The 23,699-nt window shown below is 43.2% G+C and overlaps 1 protein-coding gene across 11 annotated transcripts in view; it reads left to right on the top strand.

Annotated features, from left to right (window-relative positions):
• The window catches only part of actn4 (actinin, alpha 4), a 54,840-nt gene that overhangs the window by 26,538 nt on the left and 4,603 nt on the right, over positions 1-23,699 (top strand). For 4 of the 11 annotated variants that reach the window (XM_070906483.1, XM_070906487.1, XM_070906489.1 and 1 more), the window contains exons 2-19: positions 6,314-6,428; positions 7,193-7,312; positions 9,434-9,520; positions 10,308-10,395; positions 11,592-11,670; positions 11,886-11,967; positions 15,188-15,273; positions 16,600-16,692; positions 16,891-17,016; positions 17,227-17,331; positions 17,713-17,860; positions 18,091-18,241; positions 18,335-18,443; positions 19,060-19,200; positions 19,481-19,663; positions 20,067-20,201; positions 20,826-21,005; positions 21,311-21,457. In XM_070906483.1, coding sequence (XP_070762584.1) covers positions 6,314-6,428; positions 7,193-7,312; positions 9,434-9,520; positions 10,308-10,395; positions 11,592-11,670; positions 11,886-11,967; positions 15,188-15,273; positions 16,600-16,692; positions 16,891-17,016; positions 17,227-17,331; positions 17,713-17,860; positions 18,091-18,241; positions 18,335-18,443; positions 19,060-19,200; positions 19,481-19,663; positions 20,067-20,201; positions 20,826-21,005; positions 21,311-21,457 — 2,175 coding nt within the window. Of the gene's footprint in view, positions 1-6,313; positions 6,429-7,192; positions 7,313-9,433; positions 9,521-10,307; positions 10,396-11,591; positions 11,671-11,885; positions 11,968-13,035; positions 13,122-15,187; positions 15,274-16,599; positions 16,693-16,890; positions 17,017-17,226; positions 17,332-17,712; positions 17,861-18,090; positions 18,242-18,334; positions 18,444-19,059; positions 19,201-19,480; positions 19,664-20,066; positions 20,202-20,825; positions 21,006-21,310; positions 21,458-23,699 lie in introns of those variants that run through there. The other 7 variants (XM_070906491.1, XM_070906492.1, XM_070906493.1 and 4 more) reach the window with 3 other exon arrangements.

Genomic DNA, 23,699 nt, shown 5'->3' on the forward strand with positions numbered 1-23,699 from the left:
CAGTACAAATCTGCTCTTTGGTGCAACAGCGTGCCATCTGCTGCTGTACTTTTGCTGTGTTGTGCTTTGCCTGTGCTTCATATAGCAGGCCATATTTACGCTTTGAAGCTGTTCAGAACAACCAGTTTGACACAGTTGGATGTTCTGCTGTGCCTGTGGAGCAACAGGGATTTAAATGCCTTGCTCAAGGGCATGTTAACAGCTATTGTTCCTGAGCCACCTCCTAACCTCCCCAAGTGACTTTTGCTCTCCCTCCTTTCAGTATTTTCACATTTTTTACCACAATCTTACAGCGTTTTCAGTGTTTTAAGATTTGCAGCAGAAGCACAGTGCGGAGGGCTTATTAATGCTAACAACACTCTCAAAAGGTGCAAATTATCGGTCTGTGAAGTTTTCACAGAAAGTGACATCACATCGACGTAGCAGTGAGATATCAAACAGTTAAATGCATCTAGACTATGTGAAGGTAGTGTGTGTTTTTGCAGCCTGTATATAGCTTGTGTGTGTGTGTGTGTGGGGGGGGCGTTGGTTGAGAGAGTGTGAGATGTGCTGAGAATACATGAATCATATAGATAAAGAAGTGTGTGACAGTACAGTCAGCTCATGGTTTGGTATGACATGTGGTTCACTGTTTGACACATACGTATTTTGTTTAGCACAAAATATGTTTTAACATACATTTCTTCCTGTGGTATATTTTCTAATAGTTGTTTAAGCGTGTGTGTGTGTGTGTGTGTGTGTGTGTGTGTGTGTGTCAGAGAGGGAACAAGTGTTGATGCAGATAGAAATGACGAGCTGCCACAGAAACAACAGACTGTCAGTGTGCAGAGTTGCTTTAAGAGTGAGCTCATCAGTGTGTTGGCAGGAAATAAGGGTGTGTGATCTAGAAGACACACGCACACACACGCACACACTGCTGACATCATGCAGAGAATGCAAGGCAGTTGAGCAATAACCTTGTGTTCAACCTGGCTCATTCTGCGCAGGTGTAGCAAGACACACCCTTATCTGCCTGTGTGTGTGTGTGTGTGTGTGTGTGTGTGTGTGTGTGTGCGCACTCTTGGGTGTACATACAATTAAGGTTGCCGGAAAATTACACATTCATTGAGAAATTGGGTGTGGGAATAATTGATGTCTATGTTTGCTTGAAATAGAGTTTAAGTCATCTATACAAAGGTATGACAGGTGACTGTGTGTGTGTGTGTAGGTGGTTAGATTTTGATTCTTGAGTCTCTTAAGCACATTCCTGTCCAAGGAGTGGTGTGTGTGTGTGACTGAGAACATGGTGTAAAGATGGACAGCATCAGTCTATAAAACATTTTTCAGTGTGTGTGACGGTTGTCTGACATGCATGTTCTTGTTGTGTGTTTTCTGTGTGTGTATGTATTTATGTCTGAGTTCCTCTCTCTCAAATGAATGATATCTATTTGAACCTTGACCTTTGACCCTGATGGCCCAGTTGGAAATCAGAGTTGAAAGACTGTTGGGTTCACACTGCTGATGACTCTGGTACAGGTGTGTATGTGTGTGTCTGTATGTATGTATGTATGTGTGTGTCTGTATGTATGTGTGTGTGTGTGTGTGTGTGTGTGTGTGTCTGACCCCATTAGGCTCCCTCTCTTCTCCACACTTGAGGAGACGGTTGTATATCTGCCATGGAGGGAGAAATGTTTGACAACTTAACCACTTCCAGACACACTCACAGTTTCTCCACGACACAAACAACAAAGATATCTGAACCCTCGTCACACACCCTGTGATCCCCTAATGGAAGCAGCACATTAGCACCATGATGCCTGCCGCTGTGATGAAGGTTATCAGTTAGGTTTGATAGACGTAAGGAAAATGAAAGGAATACCTTTGCACGCATATGATGACTGTTACAAATGGAGACCACAGATTATATAAACTGGTAATGCTTTTAATTTTTCCACACAAAATTGGTACCTTTATTTTATTCTTGCGATGAGCTCATCAAAGTTGGAGTCATCCTGTTTCACCAAAGCCACAGTTGGCATATGAAGAAAACAAAACTCCCGTCTTCTCATCCTGCCACACAAACTGATGCTGCAACAGTGAACTCTACAAAACCAGACACTACAGCTATTAATTAAAAAAAAAACAGGTGTTGTTTGTGGATATGTGTGTGCACAAGAAATAACAAAAACTCCTGTCTCATGAGTGAACTGTCTCTCGTTTACTATCACAGTTTAATCCCATCACAGGGTTTCCTGGTATTAAAAATATTAAATAAAATATTTAGGCTTTTTGAGCTGCTGATGTGTAAAATCACCAAAAGCAGCTTTAAAGCACATCAACATGTTAAAGTTAAACACTGACATCAGACTAGGGTCCTGGCTGGCGCGTGCAGCCGTAATAACAGAGGTTGTTCTTCTCGGTTATGCAATAGATGTGAGAGGATAAGAGCGCGAGCTTCGTGTCTAAAATGTAAACCTTCTTAACACTCAGATCCAGCTTTGCTCTCGTCTGTCCCAAACAGCCTTCAGCTTGTTATCTGTGTCCTCAGCTCAGGTCAGAAATCCTCTCATCTGAACCATCTGATCTGATGTGTGTAGCCAACACAGAGCGGCCACATGGGCAGGTTTAACAGGCTTCACTGGCACCCATCCTGTTCAGTCTCTCTCTCTCTCTCTCTCTCTCTCTCTCTCTCTCTCTCTCTCTCTCTCTCTCTCTCTCTCTCTCTCTCTCTCTCTCTCTCTCTCTCTCTCTCTCTCTCTCTCTCTCTCTCTCTCTCTCTCTCTCTCTCTCTCTCTAGGAATTAGGGTCAGTTCACTTTTAATTCGGTCAATTCACCAAGTAGATTACCTTCAGAATTAAAACTGGGAGACGCTTAAAGTTAAAGACACTGATACACAGACATGCAAACTTACAGTCTTATTTCAGTTTAATAGACTCAACAAGCTGTCAATATTTTCCTACAAGGGAAATTAAGGTCAGTCCACGTTGCATGTGAACAATCCTGCCTGAGTTATCACATGACATCAAGTCAAAGGTATTTTGTTGACGTCACCTGCTGTAGATGAACTGTAGGCATTCTCTTACCTCAGCTCAATCAACGTCTTTTAAGACAGTTTTGTTACACTGTATGAAAGACAAGAAGTGCCGCCTGATGAGGAGGTGTGAGAGAACAGTTGTAGCTGCTCTCTTTGCTCCAGTGTCCAGTCAGCGTGCTTCAGTCTCTATCTGAGCTGCATGGCTGTGCCAGTTTCAGACACACGGCAGCACCACACCTTGTTGTCTCTGAATGGCATGAGGTGGCCAGAGGCATGCTACAGCTCCCTAACACAGAAAGCGAACAGAACAGACGTTTTTGTTCTTCCTCGCTGTCGCAGCCTGATGGACAGCCCTCTCTGAGCAGAGCTCAGTCACTCAAGGACACTTCAGCCTGCCTTCATCAGAGCTCGAACAGTGTGAGGGTCTGACCTCTGACCTTGCAGAGGGGATGAAAGAATATCAGTCTGATCTGTAACGTGTTGTGTTACACAGAACCTAAAGTCCTCAGGCTCTCTGCAAGTCTCGACCTGTTGCTGTTTGTATTCCTCGTCACCACTCCCAGAGGCAGCGCTCCTGTTGGAACATAACCGCCGACCTTTTCAGTTTTAGTAAAGCTTTTTTAAAACGAAAGCTTCCCAACAAGCAGAAACCCTCATTGTTCCTCACTTTGTTCCTCTGGCTGAGATGACAGTCTACTTAACCCAGTGCTAACTTTGCATCTACATTGACAACATAGATAATACATGTAAAACAAAGATACACATACCGGTGCCTGATTCAATTTGGGAGAAAGTTTAAAGGATTGACATTATGTGTTGAAGATTCTGGGGAGAAAAAGCACATGCAGTAAAAGAGAACGGTGGAAAATGTGCTTATCCTTTGCTCCTGTCATTCTTTAATACACTTTTACTTTTTTTAAAAAGCGATTTGTTTTTAGTGCAGTTCACCTGCAAAACCGAGAAATTCATCACGTGCGTTTGCAAGACGGTCCACCAACTACACCTCCTCTTTCACAAACGTTGACACATCTGTCACAGTCATGGAACATGCAGCTTGTCACTGGATGATGATGTGAAACTATGTTCTTTGTATGAAGCACGTTCGAACTGATAAAGTTGAATGACGAGAGGCCAGATGAGGATTTGAATGCTGTAATGTGTTTTTTTTTTTCCAAAATAGATAAAACAGCAATACATTTATAATTTAGAATAACTTCAGAATCACAAACTGGAGGTTCGTTCAGCTTTTTGTTTGTGGCTCCAGCTCTGTAATGTTATGTTGACCTTGTGTGCAGTGATGGTGATGGATGCAGCTTCACTCTGATTGTCTGCGCTGTGCTAAACTAAGCTGGAACTTCCTGTCATTGCAGTGCCACTTCCTGCTGCATTGTTGTTGTTAACTGTGTGTCTGTGTGTGTGTGGTAGAGGGGGCATTATCTTTCCACCCTCCGCCCCTGCCCCCTAACTTTGTCTGTATGTCTGTTTGTTTATGTGAAATATATCTCCCCTTCCTCCCTCCTCACTGTCCTCACAGTGTGTGTCCTGGTCCAGTCTCAGAGAGGGAGCTATATGTATAATTGTGTGTTGGGGCAGTTGGGGGTTGGTATCGGGCGGTCTGGGGGAGGGTCACAGAGCGAGAGCGGGCTGAGGGAGAGTACTGGGGGCTGAAGGGTGCTATTATCCACAAGGCTCAATGGGCGCTTTGTGCCGGTGGCCACGGTGGGCTGGTGGGGGAGAGGGGCAGGGCAGCGAGCAGCTCCCTGTCATAATGTTTTTGAACACACAGCGCAGGAGAGGGGGGGAGAAAATGGAGGTGTGAGGGTGAATTGGATTGATACTCTTTCAGTTTCAACAGTGATATTTTCCAGAAAAGTTTGTCCAGAAAATGCCCCTCTTTATTTCTCAGTCCAAAGTCTCTTTAAGAAGCTGGAACCACTAAATGTTTGTCGTGACTGCAAAATATACAACATATAATTTTTGTCCTTATTTCTTTGACCTCTGAAGGCTTTGCAACATTTCAGCAGCAACATACGAAGACCTGACACTACTGTCTTTAACAGTTTTAGTCAGTTTTATCCTCCTGCTGCGAAACAGAATCCACTTTCCTTCGCTCACCCTCTCCTCCGTCCTTGTTCCTCTTCCCCTCACAATATGGACATTCCCTCTTAAAGCTTAATTGGTGTTAACCAACTTGAAAGCTTTAGGAAGTACATTTTAGTTTCATATAACATTTGGACATTGACAAACATTTTTTAAATCTCTCGAGAGTGGAGTATCGGTGGTGGCAGCTTTGTTGAGCGTGTGCAGGCCAGACTTTGAACATGTATTTCGGTCACTTTGGCATTTTTAGGCTCTTCCCCTAAATTATGTAACAAGTCAGAAAAAAAGTCAAGTGTTTTTGACACGTTGATTGATGATGTGCCATAACTGAGATTTCTGGAGAGTGGCGTGACAAAGTCTCTCCACAGTCCTGTGCCTACCTCGGTGCCACAAACTCCTTCATAATAAAATGATTCAAAACACATTTCAGAAGAATGTTGGCTAACCAGCAGCACTAAAACATGGATTCCAACCGGCTATTGATGTGTGTGATTTGTGCTGGTGTGTGTCTTTTCCCAGATGTCTGTGTTTGTGATTTGGTACACCATTCTGATATTTAATTACAAGTATCACAGATGTTGTTCAGTTGCTTTTCACATAGTAGAGGGGATCTGTTTGTCAGGTTTTCAGCATCAATGGCTGTGTGCCTTTAATATATAAGGGACATACTCTGGTAGCTGCGGACATGACAGGAGGGTGTTTTTTAAAGTGGGACAGAGTCCAAGACGAAGCTGATGAGGCTGTAGCAAGAATGTGAAGAAGAGCAAGGAGGCAAAATGACAGAAAAATATGGAGAGACCAAAAGAAGAGTTTTTGCCAAGATGAAAAGCAGCACAGTGTTCAGCTGTCTTAGAAAGTGGGTGCTATATTACCCAAAGTGTGCATTGTTTTATTCATCATTTAACTGCCAACCACACATTTTCATCCGTGTGACATATTGTTTAAATTGTTCTTTGCGATCGCTAGCAGTTCTCATTTCTTCCGCACTGGTATTGTATTATAACTTCGGTCTCCTCCCCTTTTCTTCTACTACTTCCTGTCTTATCAAAGCAACTCCCTGACCTCCCTTCCTGTCCATTGAATTTCCTTTTCTTTTATGCTCAATTCAAAGTGGTTTATTGTGATAAAAGCTGGAAAAACATCATGGCCCGGGCTCCGAATAATCACCATTTGTCTCCTGTCTCTGTGCTCTCGTGCAGACTTTCACGGCGTGGTGTAACTCCCATCTGCGGAAGTCCGGCACGCAGATTGAAAACATCGAGGAGGACTTCAGGGATGGGCTCAAGCTCATGCTGCTGCTGGAGGTCATCTCAGGTAACTCATCTGCACCACCTCAAAGCACTGGAGTCACCAGGAAATGAGGCACAGAAGAAAAGTTTTGAATTAAACTGAAATGGCAGCAATGACGTCCGATTAGTGTTTTGAAATGTTGCCGTCCAGCCCACCCCCCCCCACAAACACACACTCGTATGTCACTGAGCAGTGGCCTGATGTTCAAAGCTGTCTATGAGCTGTCAGTCAGAGTGAAAAATGTTTTCAGATGTTAAAGATGCACAACATCTCTGTCCATTCCAGGGTGTGGTCGCTCACAGTTTCCAACCTCAGCTGGATCACAGGCATTTCAAAAAACATTGGGAACACCCTGCTATAGCTCTGTCACCGGCGTGTCACGCCGCTTCTCTCCAGGTGTCTTGTGTTTAATTGCCGGTTGTAGCAGGGAAAGTGTTCCTGCTGGCATAGCAGATAATCGTTTGAACTGCTGTCATCCCATACTGAAATTTGGACTTCCATGTGGCTTCCTTTTTCACATTCACGTCAGTTTTTTCTGCAGTGAGCGACGCTGACGTCCCTGCTGTAACTTTAACCATCCTGACTGAGTGTCGTTCTGCTGAGCCTGTGGAAACATGCTCATCTCGTGTCCCCGCAGGAGCTAACTCGCTCACTTTTTGTTTGTTCCCCCGCGTGTGTGTGTGTGTGTGTGTGTGTGTGTGTGTGTGTGTGTGTGTGTGTGTGTGTGTGTGTGTGTGTGTCTGTGTGTCTGTGTGTGTCTGTGTGTGTGTGTGTGTCTCTATCTGCAGGCGAACGGTTACCCAAGCCTGAGCGAGGCAAGATGAGGGTCCACAAGATCAACAATGTGAATAAAGCTCTGGACTTCATCGCCAGCAAGGGAGTCAAACTGGTCTCTATTGGAGCAGAGGGTAAGCATGCATTCATGTAACACACACACACACACACACACACACACACACACACACACACACACACACATACACACACACACACACACACACACACACACACACACACACACACACACACACACACACACACACGTATAACTACCATCTCATTCATCCGTCTTAAACCTTCTTAAAAACTTTTGACCCCCAGACAAGAAGGGCACTCGCGTAGTTTTCATACTTGGTGCTGAATGTAAAATCCACACCTGCAGGAAGTGACCTTTGGACACGGATGGATCCCTGTACAGGGCCTGCGGGGCGCCGGTCCCTGAAGCCAGGGGTTTTCACAACCAAATCCAATATTTGTTTTTCTTTATTTTTCCCTTCTTATTCCAGCTGCGCTGCATTCTGAGGCTAAAGTAACATTTCACTAAAATACAGTAAAACTACTGAAGCAATCAGAACAGGTTTTCAACAAACAGCAGGACTTCTGGTTCACCTGCAAAATGTTGGTGTCTTGCTCATATGTAGGAGGGATGGGGGTCTCCGCTCATGCCTCTGGAGCACAGAGTAGCCTGAGTACAAGTGTTGAGATTGAATGCTCTGCAACACATTTTGAAAGTGACATAATGTAAGTGTGCAGAAATGTTGTGCTTTTCTTTTTGGACAGTGGAAATGTATGAACTTTATTTTATAACAAACTAAAGTTTCAAAACGTTTTGGGCATTTCATTGATGCTCTTTTCTAATGAGGTGTTAAATTATTGCAGTTCTTCAGAATCAGATATAGAAGGTGAAACAGCAGTAAGACGCCTCTGTCCTGCTGGTTGAAGACAGAAGTCCAGTGCTGGGTTATAACTATATATAAATATACTGAGGAACGGCCCGCTGGAGGACACTGACCTTTCTCCTACTCAATCAGGACAAACGTGACATTCCTGCAGCATGACACTGCTGCTACTGAAGACCATTGAACACAAAATTGCCCAAATTACTGTCATCCTGCACACATTCTGCACGTTGTGCACACACACACACACACACACACACACACACACACGCACACTCTCTGTCTGGCCCTCTATAAAAGCTGCCCACTAAAGGTCATCTACTGGAAACAGACAGAGAGAAAAATGCCGACATAGAAGAAGGAAGAGGAAAAGATTGAGGGATGTCAGTGACGAGATGAGAGAGGAGGACATCCTACTGAGATTGTTTAAACCGACACATTCTGGTTCCCAGACCTCCTTTTGATCTCCAGGGACTTCACTCTTTTGCCTCTTGGTGGGGAGACGCAGTGGAGAAAGAAGCTCTTGCTGATTCTCAGAACAGAAAGAATTTAACTTAAATTTAGAAAAACTTACCACAACAAATCTGACTGTGACTTCTCAGTGCTGTTAGAATAGAAATCTGAGTGTCAAATGAAACGTGAAGAATGTCCGACAGAATGAAAGCGATGCAGGACACGTTCACAGGTGACAGCTGGCAGCGAGAGAGTGATTGATGAAGCAGTATGTGAAAGTATGAAAGGACTGTGTTTGAACAATGAGAGGAATGTGACCCCCATGACATACCTTCTCACTAATATATCAAAGCACTGTCCTGTTCATTAACCTGCTAAATATCTGTGGATCACAGTGGGAAAACTGACAGAACAAGGTTCGATGTGCCAGGCTGTATATATTCTCACTGTGGTAAATGAATTTGTTCAATTCATTTGATGAAGTTCTGATACTTAGTTTTTGCCTTTTTGTCAGTACTGTTTTCACTACACACACCTTCACAGGGCACAACGTCAGTCCGTACCATAAATCAATGTGTTGACTGGAAATGAATTTGCCCTTTTCAAATGATGAAATACCAATATGTGTCTCTTGTACATTGTATTAAACAATTGTCTTGCAAGATCCAACTGACTGTATTTTATATCTAGCAAGAAATCGTTGTTAATGTATCACACTTGAGATTTTGGCTGCTGTGGGACATTCAGAGCAGTTGTATGTGGGTGTGTTGGCATTATTAGATGGAAGAGCAGATGGAAGATTGTAAAAATAGTAGTGATACACGAGATTTAAGGTCCAGAGTGAATCTCGAAACGTGGTGATTGATTGAAGCGACTTTTTTTGTTGTTGTTGTGTAGAAATCGTGGATGGAAACGCCAAGATGACCCTGGGAATGATCTGGACCATCATCCTCCGCTTCGCCATCCAGGACATCTCTGTAGAAGGTACAACTTCCTGTGGTTTCATTTGCATAAACGCATTCAAGATCAGCCTTGCTGAAGGGCAATTATTACCTATACAGTGAAAAAATGCTGCATAACAATTTAAACTTTTAGACCAGATCTGCCACTAGTGATTGTTTTCATTATCGAATAATCTATCAATAATAGTCAACTATTTTTTCAATTAATTGATTAACCGTTCAGACTGCAAAATGTCAGAAAATCATCATTCAAACTGTCCAACAGTCCAAAACCCAAAGACACTGATAGAACGGCAACAAATCCTCATCCTCATCCATTTTCTGATGATGAACCAACTGATTAATGGACTAATTATTAAGCACAAACACTGACATGTGTCCACACTTCACCACCTCCAGGTTTTTTTATTTTAGTATTTACGGTGTTTGATAACTGTTGACTGGAGAGTCGTCATGTTGATCTGTGATGACTCTGGTGGCTAATTAAAACAGTCTGTGTTGAATTAACTCTGGTGGGCGTGGGCCGCGATAAAGAATATTGACTCATATTTTTTACTCTCCATATTGGGGAGTGATATTTTTCTGATGTTTGTTCAGGCACATGCAGTAAACAAAAACATCCTCCCGCTGATGAAGCAGTTTATATTTAGCACACTCATAAACAGGCACTGCAGTATTTTTCTCTCTGCTTTCTCTCCGTTAATGGAGTAAAACGGTGCAAGTACTTAATAAATGTGACGATGAGATCGAGATCTCCTTTTCACTCCTGCTCTTCTCTCTTCTCCCTTCCATCTTTGTCCTCATTGCAGAGACCTCTGCGAAGGAGGGTCTTCTCTTGTGGTGCCAGAGGAAGACCGCTCCCTACAAGAATGTCAATGTGCAGAACTTCCACATTAGGTAACACACACACACACACACACACACTTTAAGGTTGGACTGATCGCCATCTTTTAAGGGTCATTAGTGTTATTCTTGGATGAAAGCTGTAGACAGTCAATATTTTTGAGCCAGTTTTCAACACATTTAAAGACCAAAAAGCCCTCAGAAGATTATATAGATATATAGTTCAGCATTTCCATCAGAATTCCCTTCTTGAACTTGAGGTTGGAAAATCCTCTAAAAGAGCTTTTGGGTTCTCATGGGACAGTAAAACTCTCCAGTGGAACCCTGATAATAGAGCATCCATGGTTAGCTGCAGTGTGCAAGGAACTTTCATGATATCCGAGCTGGAAGACACAACTTGCAGCTATTCAGTATTTTAAAAACATACTGATGATGTGGTCTGTCAAACACACACACAAACTAAAATGTAACTCATTAACACACACACAGGCGCTCTCTCATCGTAGAGCTGCATGGCCACATGTAGTGGTATATGGGCATTTGTATGTATGTATTGATAGGTACGGGTCTCACCATAAGCTAACACTGTTTAAAGCTGAATGAAGGCTCAGTGCCATCGAGGAATATCAAATATTCCTGAAATTAACTTCTAATGTGTAGAAAGGTCGCCCCCTGTTGGAGGAAGTGGATCATGTTTCTGTGAAATAGTCAGAAGCCACTTGTACTGTTGTTACAAAACAAAATGAAATGTACAGAGTATTTAAGATTTCACACAGAATACAATATGTGGAAAGAAGGATCAGAAGCTGTCAAAATGTATATTATGCTTGTCCATGTACTGTATACAGCTCAGACGAAGTACAAGTTACCTAAAAACCTTTATTTTTGTCAGCGTTTTGCTCAAGAGCTGTTTTGGTTCTTCAGTCTAGTCTAAACATGATGTAGAAAGTAGATTCTGTTGTGATGTTATTGTCACGTCTTATTGTTTGTATTTTATCATTTTAGCTCGGTGGAAATGTTACTTTTGTCAGAGGTGTGTTTTTTGTAGTACTTCATAAATGTAATTCAAAGTCATACTGAAAAGGTGTCTAAACCCAGATCAGAACAGGCTTTGTGAATGGTAGCTGGCGGAGACGATGGTGGCATGTAGAACAGACAAACTTACTTATCACACAATTAATGTGTATGTAGAAGTGTCATGTGACCGGGCCCCTCTGCCTTACGCTCAACTCCTCTGTTCTCTCTAACAGCTGGAAGGACGGTCTCGCCTTCAACGCTCTGATCCACAGACACAGACCGGATCTCATCGATTACGACAGCCTCAGAAAGGTAGACGGATTCACACACACTTACTAACTAGACACACACTACTGCTAGACTTACACATTTCAGGATCAAACCCAGTCCACATCCAAAGGTTTTACAGTCTTTGTACCTTTTGACGCAAACTACAAGTTAAATTTCAAATGAGCAGTAACTAAAAAAACACTGAACTTAAATCTGAAGTAGTTTGTTGTCCTCTGACGCTGTGATTGGTGGTTTAGGATGACCCAGTGACCAATCTGAACAACGCCTTTGAGGTGGCTGAGAAGCACCTGGACATCCCCAAGATGTTGGACGCAGAAGGTAGGCCGTGTTTGTGAATGAATGTGTGTTGTTGTTGTTGTTATTAATGTTGTGTTGACCTGTGTGTGTGCTGTAATCCACTGTACGCAAACTGTTTCGGTAACTGTGACCGTACTGTAAGTGGGGCAGCAGTCTGATCAAGCTGCTTGAGTTATTTCATATTTGTATGACCCCTGTATTATTCTCATTCATTAAGTACTCGTACTCAGCTGAAACGGCTGTGATTCAGTAGTTTGTGTTGCTTTCAGCTCCAGATGCTTTCTAATGTAAACAAACTGTAATACAAGCGTTCTGACAAATCAATGTGTTGTAGAGCACGACTTAAACTGCAGCCCTACTTATTTCTAAAAGGTGACGACTGAGATGAGCCGGACACAAAATCCAACTGTGTGTGTGACTGTTGCTGTACACAGTCACAGTAACATCAGAGTACAGTATGGCTTGTCCTGACTGAATCGAATTATCCCCTCACTTCCATTACAGTCACAGTGTTGATGTACATGTAAATGTGCCCTCTGATCTCCACGTCCACTGTTGTTCCTGTTACATGAGCTGTTACAGCAGATGAGAGGATCGATGGAACCTCCGCCCCTCCCCTTAATTTCATTGTTCCTCCTCCTCTGTCTCCTCCAATGCTTTGGATTGTAAATGTAACTGTGTGAATGTCGTCACCTGTATGTAGAAGGGAGAGACCACTGTGAGCGCCGAGGATTATATACACACACAAAATCCAGTTTCATTTCATCTTTGGCGAGTTTGATGTAGCTCTGATCAGGGATGAAACTCCATCACTGAAGTATCTTCAGTGAGCTGATATGAGTCTGACCCTTGTATGTACAGTATTGTTCATTCTATGTCCGTCCTCTTGTATTTGTACTCGTTCTGTTTGTGAATCAAGTTTTGATCGTATGTCTGGCTGTTAACAGCTAGCAGCTTGTTAAATGTGTGTCTGTGTTTGCCAGCCTGTTTAATATCCGAGTGTGTGTGTGTGTGTGTGTCCTGTTGTGTCCTCTGTGTTGCCTGTATGTGTGTGTCTTCATAACCACGGTCTCCCCCCAACCCCCCTAGACATTGTGAACACTGCTCGTCCAGATGAGAAAGCCATAATGACTTATGTGTCCAGTTTCTACCATGCCTTCTCTGGAGCACAGAAGGTACCCTTTGACCCCCCGACGTTGACCTTTAACCTCCTGTTACTAACAAGGTGCTGCTTGCTGTCCAGCATGGCCTCACTCTTCTCGACACCGCTGCTAAGCCCCGGGCCTCAACAGGGACTCTGGATTTGTTGGGACACAAACACACACAAACACAGATAGTGTGAATGTAACTGTGCTGGTGAAAGCAGTAAATATTCTGTCCTCTGTGGTTCTCTGATGTGTTGTTACTGAGATGTGTAGACTGCGGCTGAGCTGAAAGACATGTATACTTGGGAAAAAGTAGTCCAGCTAATGGAATTGTAGGATTTTGTATGAGAAATTATCACAAAACGGTGCATCCAAAGTAGTGAACCCTCAACATTGGACAGTTTATTTCCTCCCTTTTTAGATAGTGGTTCTCAGGCTTTTTGGTTCCTGTCCCCTGAAAATAAAGCAGTGCCCTTGTTATTTTAGATGCCTGAAGAGGTGGAATTATTCGGTAATTCACAAGTAAAGCAAAGATTTGAGAAGGGGTGTCCTGTCATGTTAAGTGGAAGATATTGACAATTTAATCAAGTCAAATAACTGTTATGAAGAAGCATTTAGCTGCAGTGTAAGTAAATAATGCAGTTTGTGCTTTCTGGACTGCAGCATCTTTATAAAGAATGTGAAAGTTCAGCTTTCAGCCTGTTTATGATTCTTCTTTTCTGCCCCCCCATCTCTTGTTTCTCTCCTCCTCCTCCTCCTCCTCCTCCTCCTCCTCCTCCTCCTCCCTCCCCTCCCCCTGTAGGCCTCTGACAGAAAGCCCGTTGATGCGTCTCTTGTTTTGCTCCTCTTCCTCTAATTAATTTTCTGGCCTGTTCAGAACTTGTTTGTGTGCCTCTGCAGTCTCAGGAGAGGCCTCTCTGTGTGTGTGTGTGTGTGTGTGTGTGTGCGTGTGTGCGTGCGTGTGCGTGTGCGTGTGCGTGTGTGTGTGTGTGTGTGTGACAAATAGGCAGATCTGGGCATGTGTGCAATGATGTTTCTGTGTGTGTTGTGTTGTTCTCCTTCTACTCCTTGAATTATTGACGTGAAATCGGTCACTTCAGAGACATGTTGTCTTTGCATCAAACTCGTATTTCTCCAGACTTACTGCTTTTGCCAGCATTGTACTTTATTGACCAACATCACACAAATCACATTGTTCAAGGAGAGTTTATTCATCATCTGGTGTGTTGTTTTTTCATTTAGTCATTTGAGAATGATGACTATTAAATTTGCATGAGAGCTGCACTGAGACCCTGCAACTGTGTCTGAGACATCTTCCAACTGCACTGCATTTTGTAAAAACAAACATGATAGTTAATTCAAGTTCAAACTGAACTTTTTGTTCTGAATTAGTATTGTGATGTTTATATGATGTATTAACTTGTATATGTATGTATGTATATAATATATACATATGCATATATGTTAAAAACAGTCACATTTCAGAAGGAGGTTTTTGCTTGATAACCCATCATTTATTAGTCAGTTATAAAGTTGTTGATTTCTTTATGAGTTGACTAATAAGTTAATGGAGTCTCTTAGTACTTAACCCTCATTTTGGCACACTTCTTGCAGTAGTTTCACAGTATGTTGTCTGTCCTGAGAGTTCTCTCTGAGGATACAAAGAGTTGGAGTTTCAGACCTCAGTGCAGTTGTTTTGTGCTGCCTGATTAGTAATGGCGTCATTCTCACCTGCTAAATGAACCAAACTACAGGAATCACCCGCTTCAGGCTTTGAATAAACTGCTTTGGATGAATTTGCCTTGTCACAGAGGCTTGATGCAGCAGTCCATGTGCGTGTTTGCGCCCCAACCTTGAACTTGTGGCTCAGTGTCCCTCAACTCTCTTCAAGAGGACACTCCTCCTGTCCTCTGGTAATAGGAGGAACTTGAAGCTGTGGACGTGAAGAGGGAGCCACTGTCTCCCCACCCAACTGCCTTTGCTCCTGTAGGGAGCGAGTACCATGTCACTTTGGGTAGCTTTGGCTTCACTCTGCCTCTCTCTCTCTGTTTACCTTTCTTTGTCAACCTCTCTCTATCCTGCTGGGTGATGCGTAGACATCGTGGGTACGCTGAGGCCGGATGAGAAGGCCATAATGACCTATGTATCCAGCTTCTATCACGCCTTCTCTGGCGCACAGAAGGTGAGCTCCTCGCGCTCCAGACTCACATTAACACTTCACTGCGGCAAAGTAAACCCACCAGGGTTTCCATCAGTCATCATATGAAGTTTATTCCAGACAGTGAAAAGACAGGGATCAGTTTTTTGGGGAATTAAGTCAATATCAGCTAGTGTCAGAAAATGGGTCAAATTGCAGGAATACAGTGGAGTGTTTCCAGCATTCATAAGGTTTTCAGCTGCTTTTTATTTCTCCTCATTGGGTACAACTGGACAGGAAATCAGATTGTTTACAGTCCAAAAACCGCTAGTTTTATGCTCATGAATGCTCTCTAACATAGTTTTGGAAACTCAGGGCGAAGTCAGGAAATATTTACAGATTAAGACCATGATGGGAACTCTGGAAACAACAACAACAAATGCTTTCTGATGCTTCTGTTTCTGTGCTCTGGACATTGACTGTGTTTCCCCAAAAGAGATTTACTTCATGGTCTGGACTTGAATTCCCAAACTCTTGTTAGTGCTGTGATCGTGTATACTCCCTGTGAGATCCTTCGCCTGATGTGGGTTTGGGAAACCAGACCTGTTTTGGTTTATTTCTGTGGGAAACACTGGTTGATGTCTTTTCAGTTTCTTTTAAGTTGCTATTAACACTTCTCAACTCTAAATGTTTTGTTTTGTTATATGATATGATTTAAATATGGGATGTATTAGCTTAGCTTTAAAAGTAAATATTTGAACTCCGATTAAAAAGCCATTTATGATAAAACAAACAAGAAGTGGAAGTTTGTTGTACAGAATATTCCCACTTGAATCAACTTGTCAAAGTCTGTGTACTGTTCTTGTTATTCCAGTGGTACAGTAGTGTCCTAGGCAGACCTACTGATGTGGACTACAGCGCTCCATGAACCAGTAACTAGATGTATGGACTGACTCCTGAGTTGTGACGGGAGACGCATGGAGCTTTAAAACACACAGATTGATTTTGGCACATAGAACTAACCATCAACAGCTGGAGCATGTTTTTATTAGTCAAAAAGTAACTCTCATTTGACCTCTGTTCATTTGAGTTTTTGTCTTTTTGCACTTTTTTATTAATGTGTGCCTGATAGATTAGATTATTCACTGCCTGTGTGTGGAGTGTGTTCGCACATATTTGGAGATCAACAGTGGTAATAAAAACCCGGGTTGACGCACTAATAAAAGCAATAGACACTTTTTTGTTTTAGTGACTTTAATGCGCAGCATCCTGGTTTTAAATATGCAGTTACAGTGAATGTTCTCACTAAGCTTTGACAGAGTGTTTTATCCATTTACTGTGGGCGCTACTCATCACTCTGTGTCCTGACAGGCTGAGACAGCCGCAAATCGTATCTGCAAAGTGCTGGCTGTCAACCAGGAGAACGAGCAAATGATGGAGGACTATGAGAAACTGGCCAGTGAGGTGAGAACAGCATGTTTACACCTGAGCTGATTAGACCTCTTCATTTTAGATCCATGTGTTCATTTACCAGTCCTGACATTACACATGCTATTACACATATTGACTTTCTGGAAAGAGCTTTTATCATTGAGAAAGTCTCAGAGCCTTGTTCTAACCTGACTACTTTTGTTTTCTCCTCGTCTTCCTCGCTGCCTCCAGCTGCTGGAGTGGATCCGTCGCACCATCCCCTGGCTGGAGAACCGAACCCAAGAGAAGACCGTAAATGACATGCAAGCGAAACAGGAGGACTTCAGAGACTACCGTTGTGTCCACAAACCACCCAAGGTTTAGAATAACTTTGTACTCCCAAAAAATATGCAGGACAATATGTGAGGATAGCTTTTAAATGTTGCCACACTGGTGTTCACTAGTTCTCATTGAGCCAGTTGAGGATCTGTTTCCCGGCATATTCAGTCCTTTGATGTCCCGTAGTTTTTTTGTCATTTTAAGTGGTAAGAATCTGTTCTCTAACACTGTGAGCCCACCTCCCTTCAGGTCCAAGAGAAATGTCAGCTGGAGATCAGCTTCAACACTCTGCAGACTAAACTGAGACTCAGCAACAGACCTGCCTTCATGCCGTCAGAGGGACGCATGGTGTCTGTAAGTATGCAGACATAATTTGCATTACTTGGATGGAAAAAATATGTAAATCTGTTTCCAGTGACAAATTCCATATCTGAAGACATTTGAATGCTTATTTGTTACAGCCTGCAGACAATCTGCACTTGGAGAAAATTCATATTCCAAATGGATATGCTAACACACTGATAGAGTCTGCTCTTGATAAAAATCTTTTTTTAAGCAGGTTTAAGTGTAGTTGTGAATCTTTATGTGAAATAAAACTTTTGTATCGGCCTCAATCACAAAATGGACACACGAGCAACTTGTCCCGCCGGGTCAGCTTCTCTCCAAGGAAACGGGTGCCATACTGTCCTCTGCAGTGAAGGATTAATGTCAGTAATTGCTGCTGCTTGGTCTCAGGATATCAATGGAGCATGGCACACTCTGGAAGGAGCAGAGAAGGGCTACGAGGAGTGGATCCTCAGCGAGATCAGACGTCTGGAGAGACTGGAGCACCTGGCGGAGAAGTTCCACCAGAAGGCTGCCATCCATGAATCCTGGACTGATGGTGTGTAAATGCTCAATAGAAAATCACAGAACATAACTTTGATCTTTATTTAACCAGTCATTCTTCCTCGTGAAGAGAGCAGGATATTTTAAACATTGCTCATTCACTCATCTATTTACTGTATGTTTCTGTATGCAGCTTCTCTACAGAGACTTCCAGTCGCAGTGAGACGGTTACCCGGTCAAATCAGTGAAATGTTGAGTGAATAAATTAATCTTATATGTATGCAGGTAAGGAGGCCATGCTGACCCAGAAAGACTACGAGACTTCCACCCTGTCAGAAGTCAAGGCGTTGCTACGGAAACACGAGGCCTTTGAGAGCGACCTGGCAGCCCATCAGGACAGAGTGGAGCAGATCGCCGCCATCGCACAGGAACTCAAGTAAAAAAGAAAAAGAAGCATGAGATCATAAGAAATAGTCTGCAGAGAAAAACCTTGTCAGCTGTAACCTCTGCTCTCTTCCGTGTTTTCCAGCGAGCTGGACTACTACGACTCTGCCAGCGTCAACGCTCGCTGTCAGAAGATCTGTGATCAGTGGGACGTCCTGGGAGCGCTCACCCAGAGCCGCAAAGAGTCACTGGAGGTAAGACTGAGTCCGACATGTGTGTCTGATACCGGGGCCTCTGATCAGATGTTGATGAAATAATGATCGCTGGAAACTGATGCAGTCAAGTGGTGTTTCACATTGTACTGATTGTGCCAAAAGTTCAAAACGAGACGGCTCGTCTGAAGTGTTTCTCACTGATGTTGACGAACAGGTCTGGCAACATACCACTAACCTTCGTATCTTTAATTGCATTAAATGTGTAAGTGTCTAGACGAGCTGTGACTCACTAAAATATGAAATGTAAAATCCACTGAACATAAAGATTGAATGTACGGGTGCAAAATGGGCCAAAGTAACTTGTGTGTTATCTGCCTCTACTGGTCTTTCATAGCTTCACTGAGATCTCAGAAAAGGATCTTTGCCAAAAGCAGAGAGAGCTTTATGAAAATGATTATACCACTCGGATCAGATGGGTCCTGATTTATATAACAATTTTGCCAAGTTTAAACCATTTTATTTTAAATTCTTGTACGATAAATGATACCCGGCCCTAATGTCTAATGAAGTGTCCAGGTATTTACTCTGTCCTAGAACAGCCCTGAGTGAATTCTATTTTAATGAACCCCTCTTCTCTCTGTTTCCTCTCCAACAGAGGACAGAGAAGCAGCTGGAGTCGATAGATGAGCTTTACCTGGAGTACGCCAAGAGAGCGGCGCCCTTCAACAACTGGATGGAGGGAGCTATGGAGGACCTGCAGGACATGTTTATCGTCCACAATATTGAGGAGATCCAGGTAACTGGAAACTGGACCGTATGGGAGTGTGGTCCAGAGAGGTGCAACACATGAAACTAATCATCAAAATAAATACAGGCGAAAATATGCCAAAGAAGATTTACACAAGAAATCTGAAGTATACGTCACTGGGAGCTCTGTGTACTAGGAAGCACATTTATTTACATTTGTTTCTACACACAAGACATACAATAATAAACAAAAACTATCTGGCATAAGATTGGTTTTACCTTCACCAGACAGCAACTATAACAAAGATCAAACGCGCTTCTTCCGTCAGGGTCTGATCACAGCCCACGAGCAGTTCAAGTCCACCCTGGCGGAGGCCAACAAGGAGCGGGAGGCCATCCAGGCCATCCAGGCTGAGGTGCAGAAGATTGCCCAGAGCAACGGCATCAAGCTGAGTGGAGCAAACCCCTACACCACCATCACACCTGAGAGCATCGACAGCAAATGGGAAAAGGTAGGCCGCAGCCTGAGCTTTCTATGATCAGAAGAGGTGTGTTTCTTTTTTCTTACACCTAACTGCTTTTTGTCGTTCTGCCTCATCGGCCCCCCTAATATTTTTCCTCAAATGTAAAACTTTTGGTTAAATGTGCGTACCGGAGCTATAAGCAGGACCCTGTGTCCAGTATTTCTTCTTCTGGAGATGATGTAAACACTTTGTGGTCATTGATCAGACTGATTGCATGGAGCAGAATTAGCAAACGTGTCTGCAGTAAGCCAGAGATGCCGTCATCCTCAAGCTGAGGAGCTTGACGGGGTCTCTGGAGGCCCAGTGATTGAATGACTGTGTAGGTGCAGCTACAGGTGCTTTCGCTTACAGTTGTGAGTGTTTCTAATGTCTTTTATGTGTGTTTTTGCAGGCGATGGACATGGTGCCGCAGCGTGACAACGCCCTGCAGGATGAGCTTAACAAGCAGAACTCCAACGACACTCTGAGAGCCAAGTTCGCTACTCAGGCCAACACGGTCGGCGCCTATATACAGGCCAAAATGGAGGTAATGGATTAGCCCACGCCATCAGTCCAAGTGCTCACTATTGTGTTGAAGCGGTTCGTCTTTGCACAGCTGTGTGTAGTTTGTCACAGTTTTCAGGCCAACATTGTAAACCAGTGAGCTCATGCAGCAGAGTCGACGGGCTTTAGGAGCTTTGGTGATGGGAATGCTCATAGCCACAGTTTGGAAGGGAAGTTTTCAGATAGGTAAACTAGTTTGAACGAGTTTGTTTATTCATATTCTTTATTTACTTGCTATGTTTATTCATGATCACGAGTCTTTGTCATGCACACTGCTTCACTCACAGCTATTCATGACCATACAAGCGGAGTGAGCAGACATACTTTGTGTACCTTCAGTACTCAAATTAAAAGTCTTAACTCAGGACTCAGAGCGCAGTCAGACAAACAGCCTTGGAGCACGCGTTAAGCTGCTCATCAATGTATTCGGAAACACTAGAAAGGGTTGAATAACTTTAGAAATTTGTCCTCCAGTGCTGGATGAGGTCTGCTGCGTGAAGGCTTGCTTCAGAGTGTCTGCTAAACATTTCACGCTGTGCTGCATGTGATGGTGGATGTACATTTGTAGGTTTAACAGGATCTAAATACTGTGTGTTTGTGTCGGCAGGAAATTGGCAGGATATCCATTGAAATGAACGGCACTCTGGAGGACCAGCTGACCAACCTGAAGGAGTACCAGAAGAGCATCATGTCATACATGCCTGAAATTAACACGCTGGAGGGATACCACCAGCTCATCCAGGAGGCCCTTATCTTTGACAACCAATACACTTCCTACACAATGGAGGTAACACACACACACACACACACAAAAAAGTTTGTTTTTGTATAATTACCTCTGTTCCACTGCTCAAAATCAAAGTTTGCAAGTCCTGTAAAGTTCATAAAGAGAGTAGAACGCCGAAGCTACCGTTTTGTTTTTTGTTCTAAGGGACTACATGTCGAACAGAAGCTAGCAATAAAAAAAGGAACTTTTTGATTATTAGTTCTGTTAAGATAGTTTTGTCAACATGGAGTTGATCAGAATTGATCTTTTCTGGAAGACACTGTTAAACTTTTCCTCCCCCTTCTCTCCGTTTTTCCTCCGTGCAGCACCTCCGTGTGGGTTGGGAGCAGCTGCTGACCACCATCGCCAGAACCATCAACGAGGTCGAGAACCAGATCCTGACGCGTGACGCCAAGGGCATCAGCCAGGAGCAGCTCTATGAGTACCGCGCCTCCTTCAACCACTTTGACAAGGTCAGGGGTCCGAGCTCACACCTTATTTATTACATTGTCTGTCCTTTTTGTACTCACTATGTCAGTGTTGAAGTTGCCGTCAGGAGTGTCAGTACTTGGATTGGGTGCAAAGTATTTTCTTGGTTGCAATTGTTTTAACTTGGTTACCCCTGATCGGGACTTTTGTTTTAGATGTTGATATAAAAATTCAGCTCAATAAAACATACACACCAATACATACAAGAAGGGTTGTAGTGAATCCCTTCCTTTTTTACCATTCTATCAAAGCCTCAACCACGCATGCAGAGCAGTAAATGTTTTAGGTGAAAGTTTTAGATATTAACTGTGCCTGATTTGTCATACATGCCAGTAAATACAGCTACATGCCAATAAAACATACCAATGATGATGCACCCATAGGATTAGACCACCTTTAACTCTCAACCCAAATTGTCATTGGTAGTTGTGTAATATTATATAAAGACTCAGTTTAGATAAAGAGAAGTCTGACTTTGATTTGAATAGTTTGAAGCTGTCTGACCGTTTTGTGAATATCTTAACATGACCGAATGAATGTTTAGACTTCACAAGGGGGTGAGAGAGGAGCCAAACGTGTGAGTACTCTGAGGTTTTACACTGGCGAGCACATGTTGGAAGCACATACTGTGTCATTATTTCCAGACAAGGGGTTGTGTTCAGGTGCTAGCAGAGAAGAGAGGAGAGGTTATCGGTGTATACAGGCACTATTGGTGACTAGCTTATATTTTGGCTGAGAGGGCAAAGAGTGAATGATAAATACTTGTTGTATTTATTTCCCCTCGTCATGCAGACTTACACTGTGACAGGAATGTTATTTTCATCTGATTCTGATCTTCATGTTAATGGCAGTCAGAAAAATGTATTTGTAGTTTAGCGTGAAGGTACTCCATCTGCTACACTGTCTGCAGAGCTGGTGCTGACCTGGGTGTAAAAAGCACAACATGTCACCATGTTTTGTGTTTTTTCAAACCTGATCATTTATAGTTCTTGAACCTCCATAAGGACGAGAAGGTCACCACCATCATTCACCATCTCACGCCACTGTGTGTGTGTGTGTGTGTGTCACATTGTATCACTGGTTCATGCTACTGTCTGACATGGTGGTTCATAAACACTCCAGGACTCTGCCACCCGTTCCTGTGGACACTCACCCTCCAACTCAGAGGCCTTTTTATCACATGAGTGCGTCTGGGCTCACAACACAACACAACACAGCACAGCACAGCACAGCACAGCACAGCACAGCACAGCACAGCACAGCACAACCCAACACAACACAACACAACACAGCACAACACAGCACAACACAGCACAACACAACACAACACAGCACAACACAGCACAACACAACACAACACAGCACAACACAGCACAACACAGCACAGCACAGCACAGCACAACACAGCACAACACAACACAGCACAACACAACACAACACAGCACAACACAGCACAACACAACACAGCACAACCCAACACAACACAGCACAACACAGCACAGCACAACACAACACAACACAGCACAACACAGCACAACACAACACAGCACAACCCAACACAACACAGCACAGCACAACACAACACAACACAGCACAACACAGCACAGCACAACACAACACAGCACAACACAGCACAACACAGCACAACACAGCACAACACAGCACAGCACAGCACAGCACAGCACAACCCAACACAACACAACACAACACAGCACAACACAGCACAACACAGCACAACACAACACAACACAGCACAACACAGCACAACACAACACAACACAGCACAACACAGCACAGCACAGCACAACACAGCACAACACAACACAGCACAACACAACACAACACAGCACAACACAGCACAACACAACACAGCACAACCCAACACAACACAGCACAACACAGCACAGCACAACACAACACAACACAGCACAACACAACACAGCACAACACAGCACAACACAACACAGCACAACACTAGAACCTTTGAGTGTCTCAGATACAGATCTTCTAAGATCGGTGGTTCTGGAAATGTTCAGTTCTTAGAAATATTAAGTTAAAAGGCTGAAAGTAGCCCAATAACATATTTATATTAACACACTGTATTATTAATCAGAAGGCCTTTTAGAATACATTTTGCAGAATACATTTTTAATCTAACTTCATGTTGCTGTCAATGAGTTTTAATGCGTCATAAATAACTCGATGTGTCGTCTCATACAGACACAT

The sequence above is a fragment of the Enoplosus armatus genome, chromosome 5, assembly GCF_043641665.1.
Source record: "Enoplosus armatus isolate fEnoArm2 chromosome 5, fEnoArm2.hap1, whole genome shotgun sequence".
NCBI lineage: Eukaryota > Metazoa > Chordata > Actinopteri > Centrarchiformes > Enoplosidae > Enoplosus > Enoplosus armatus.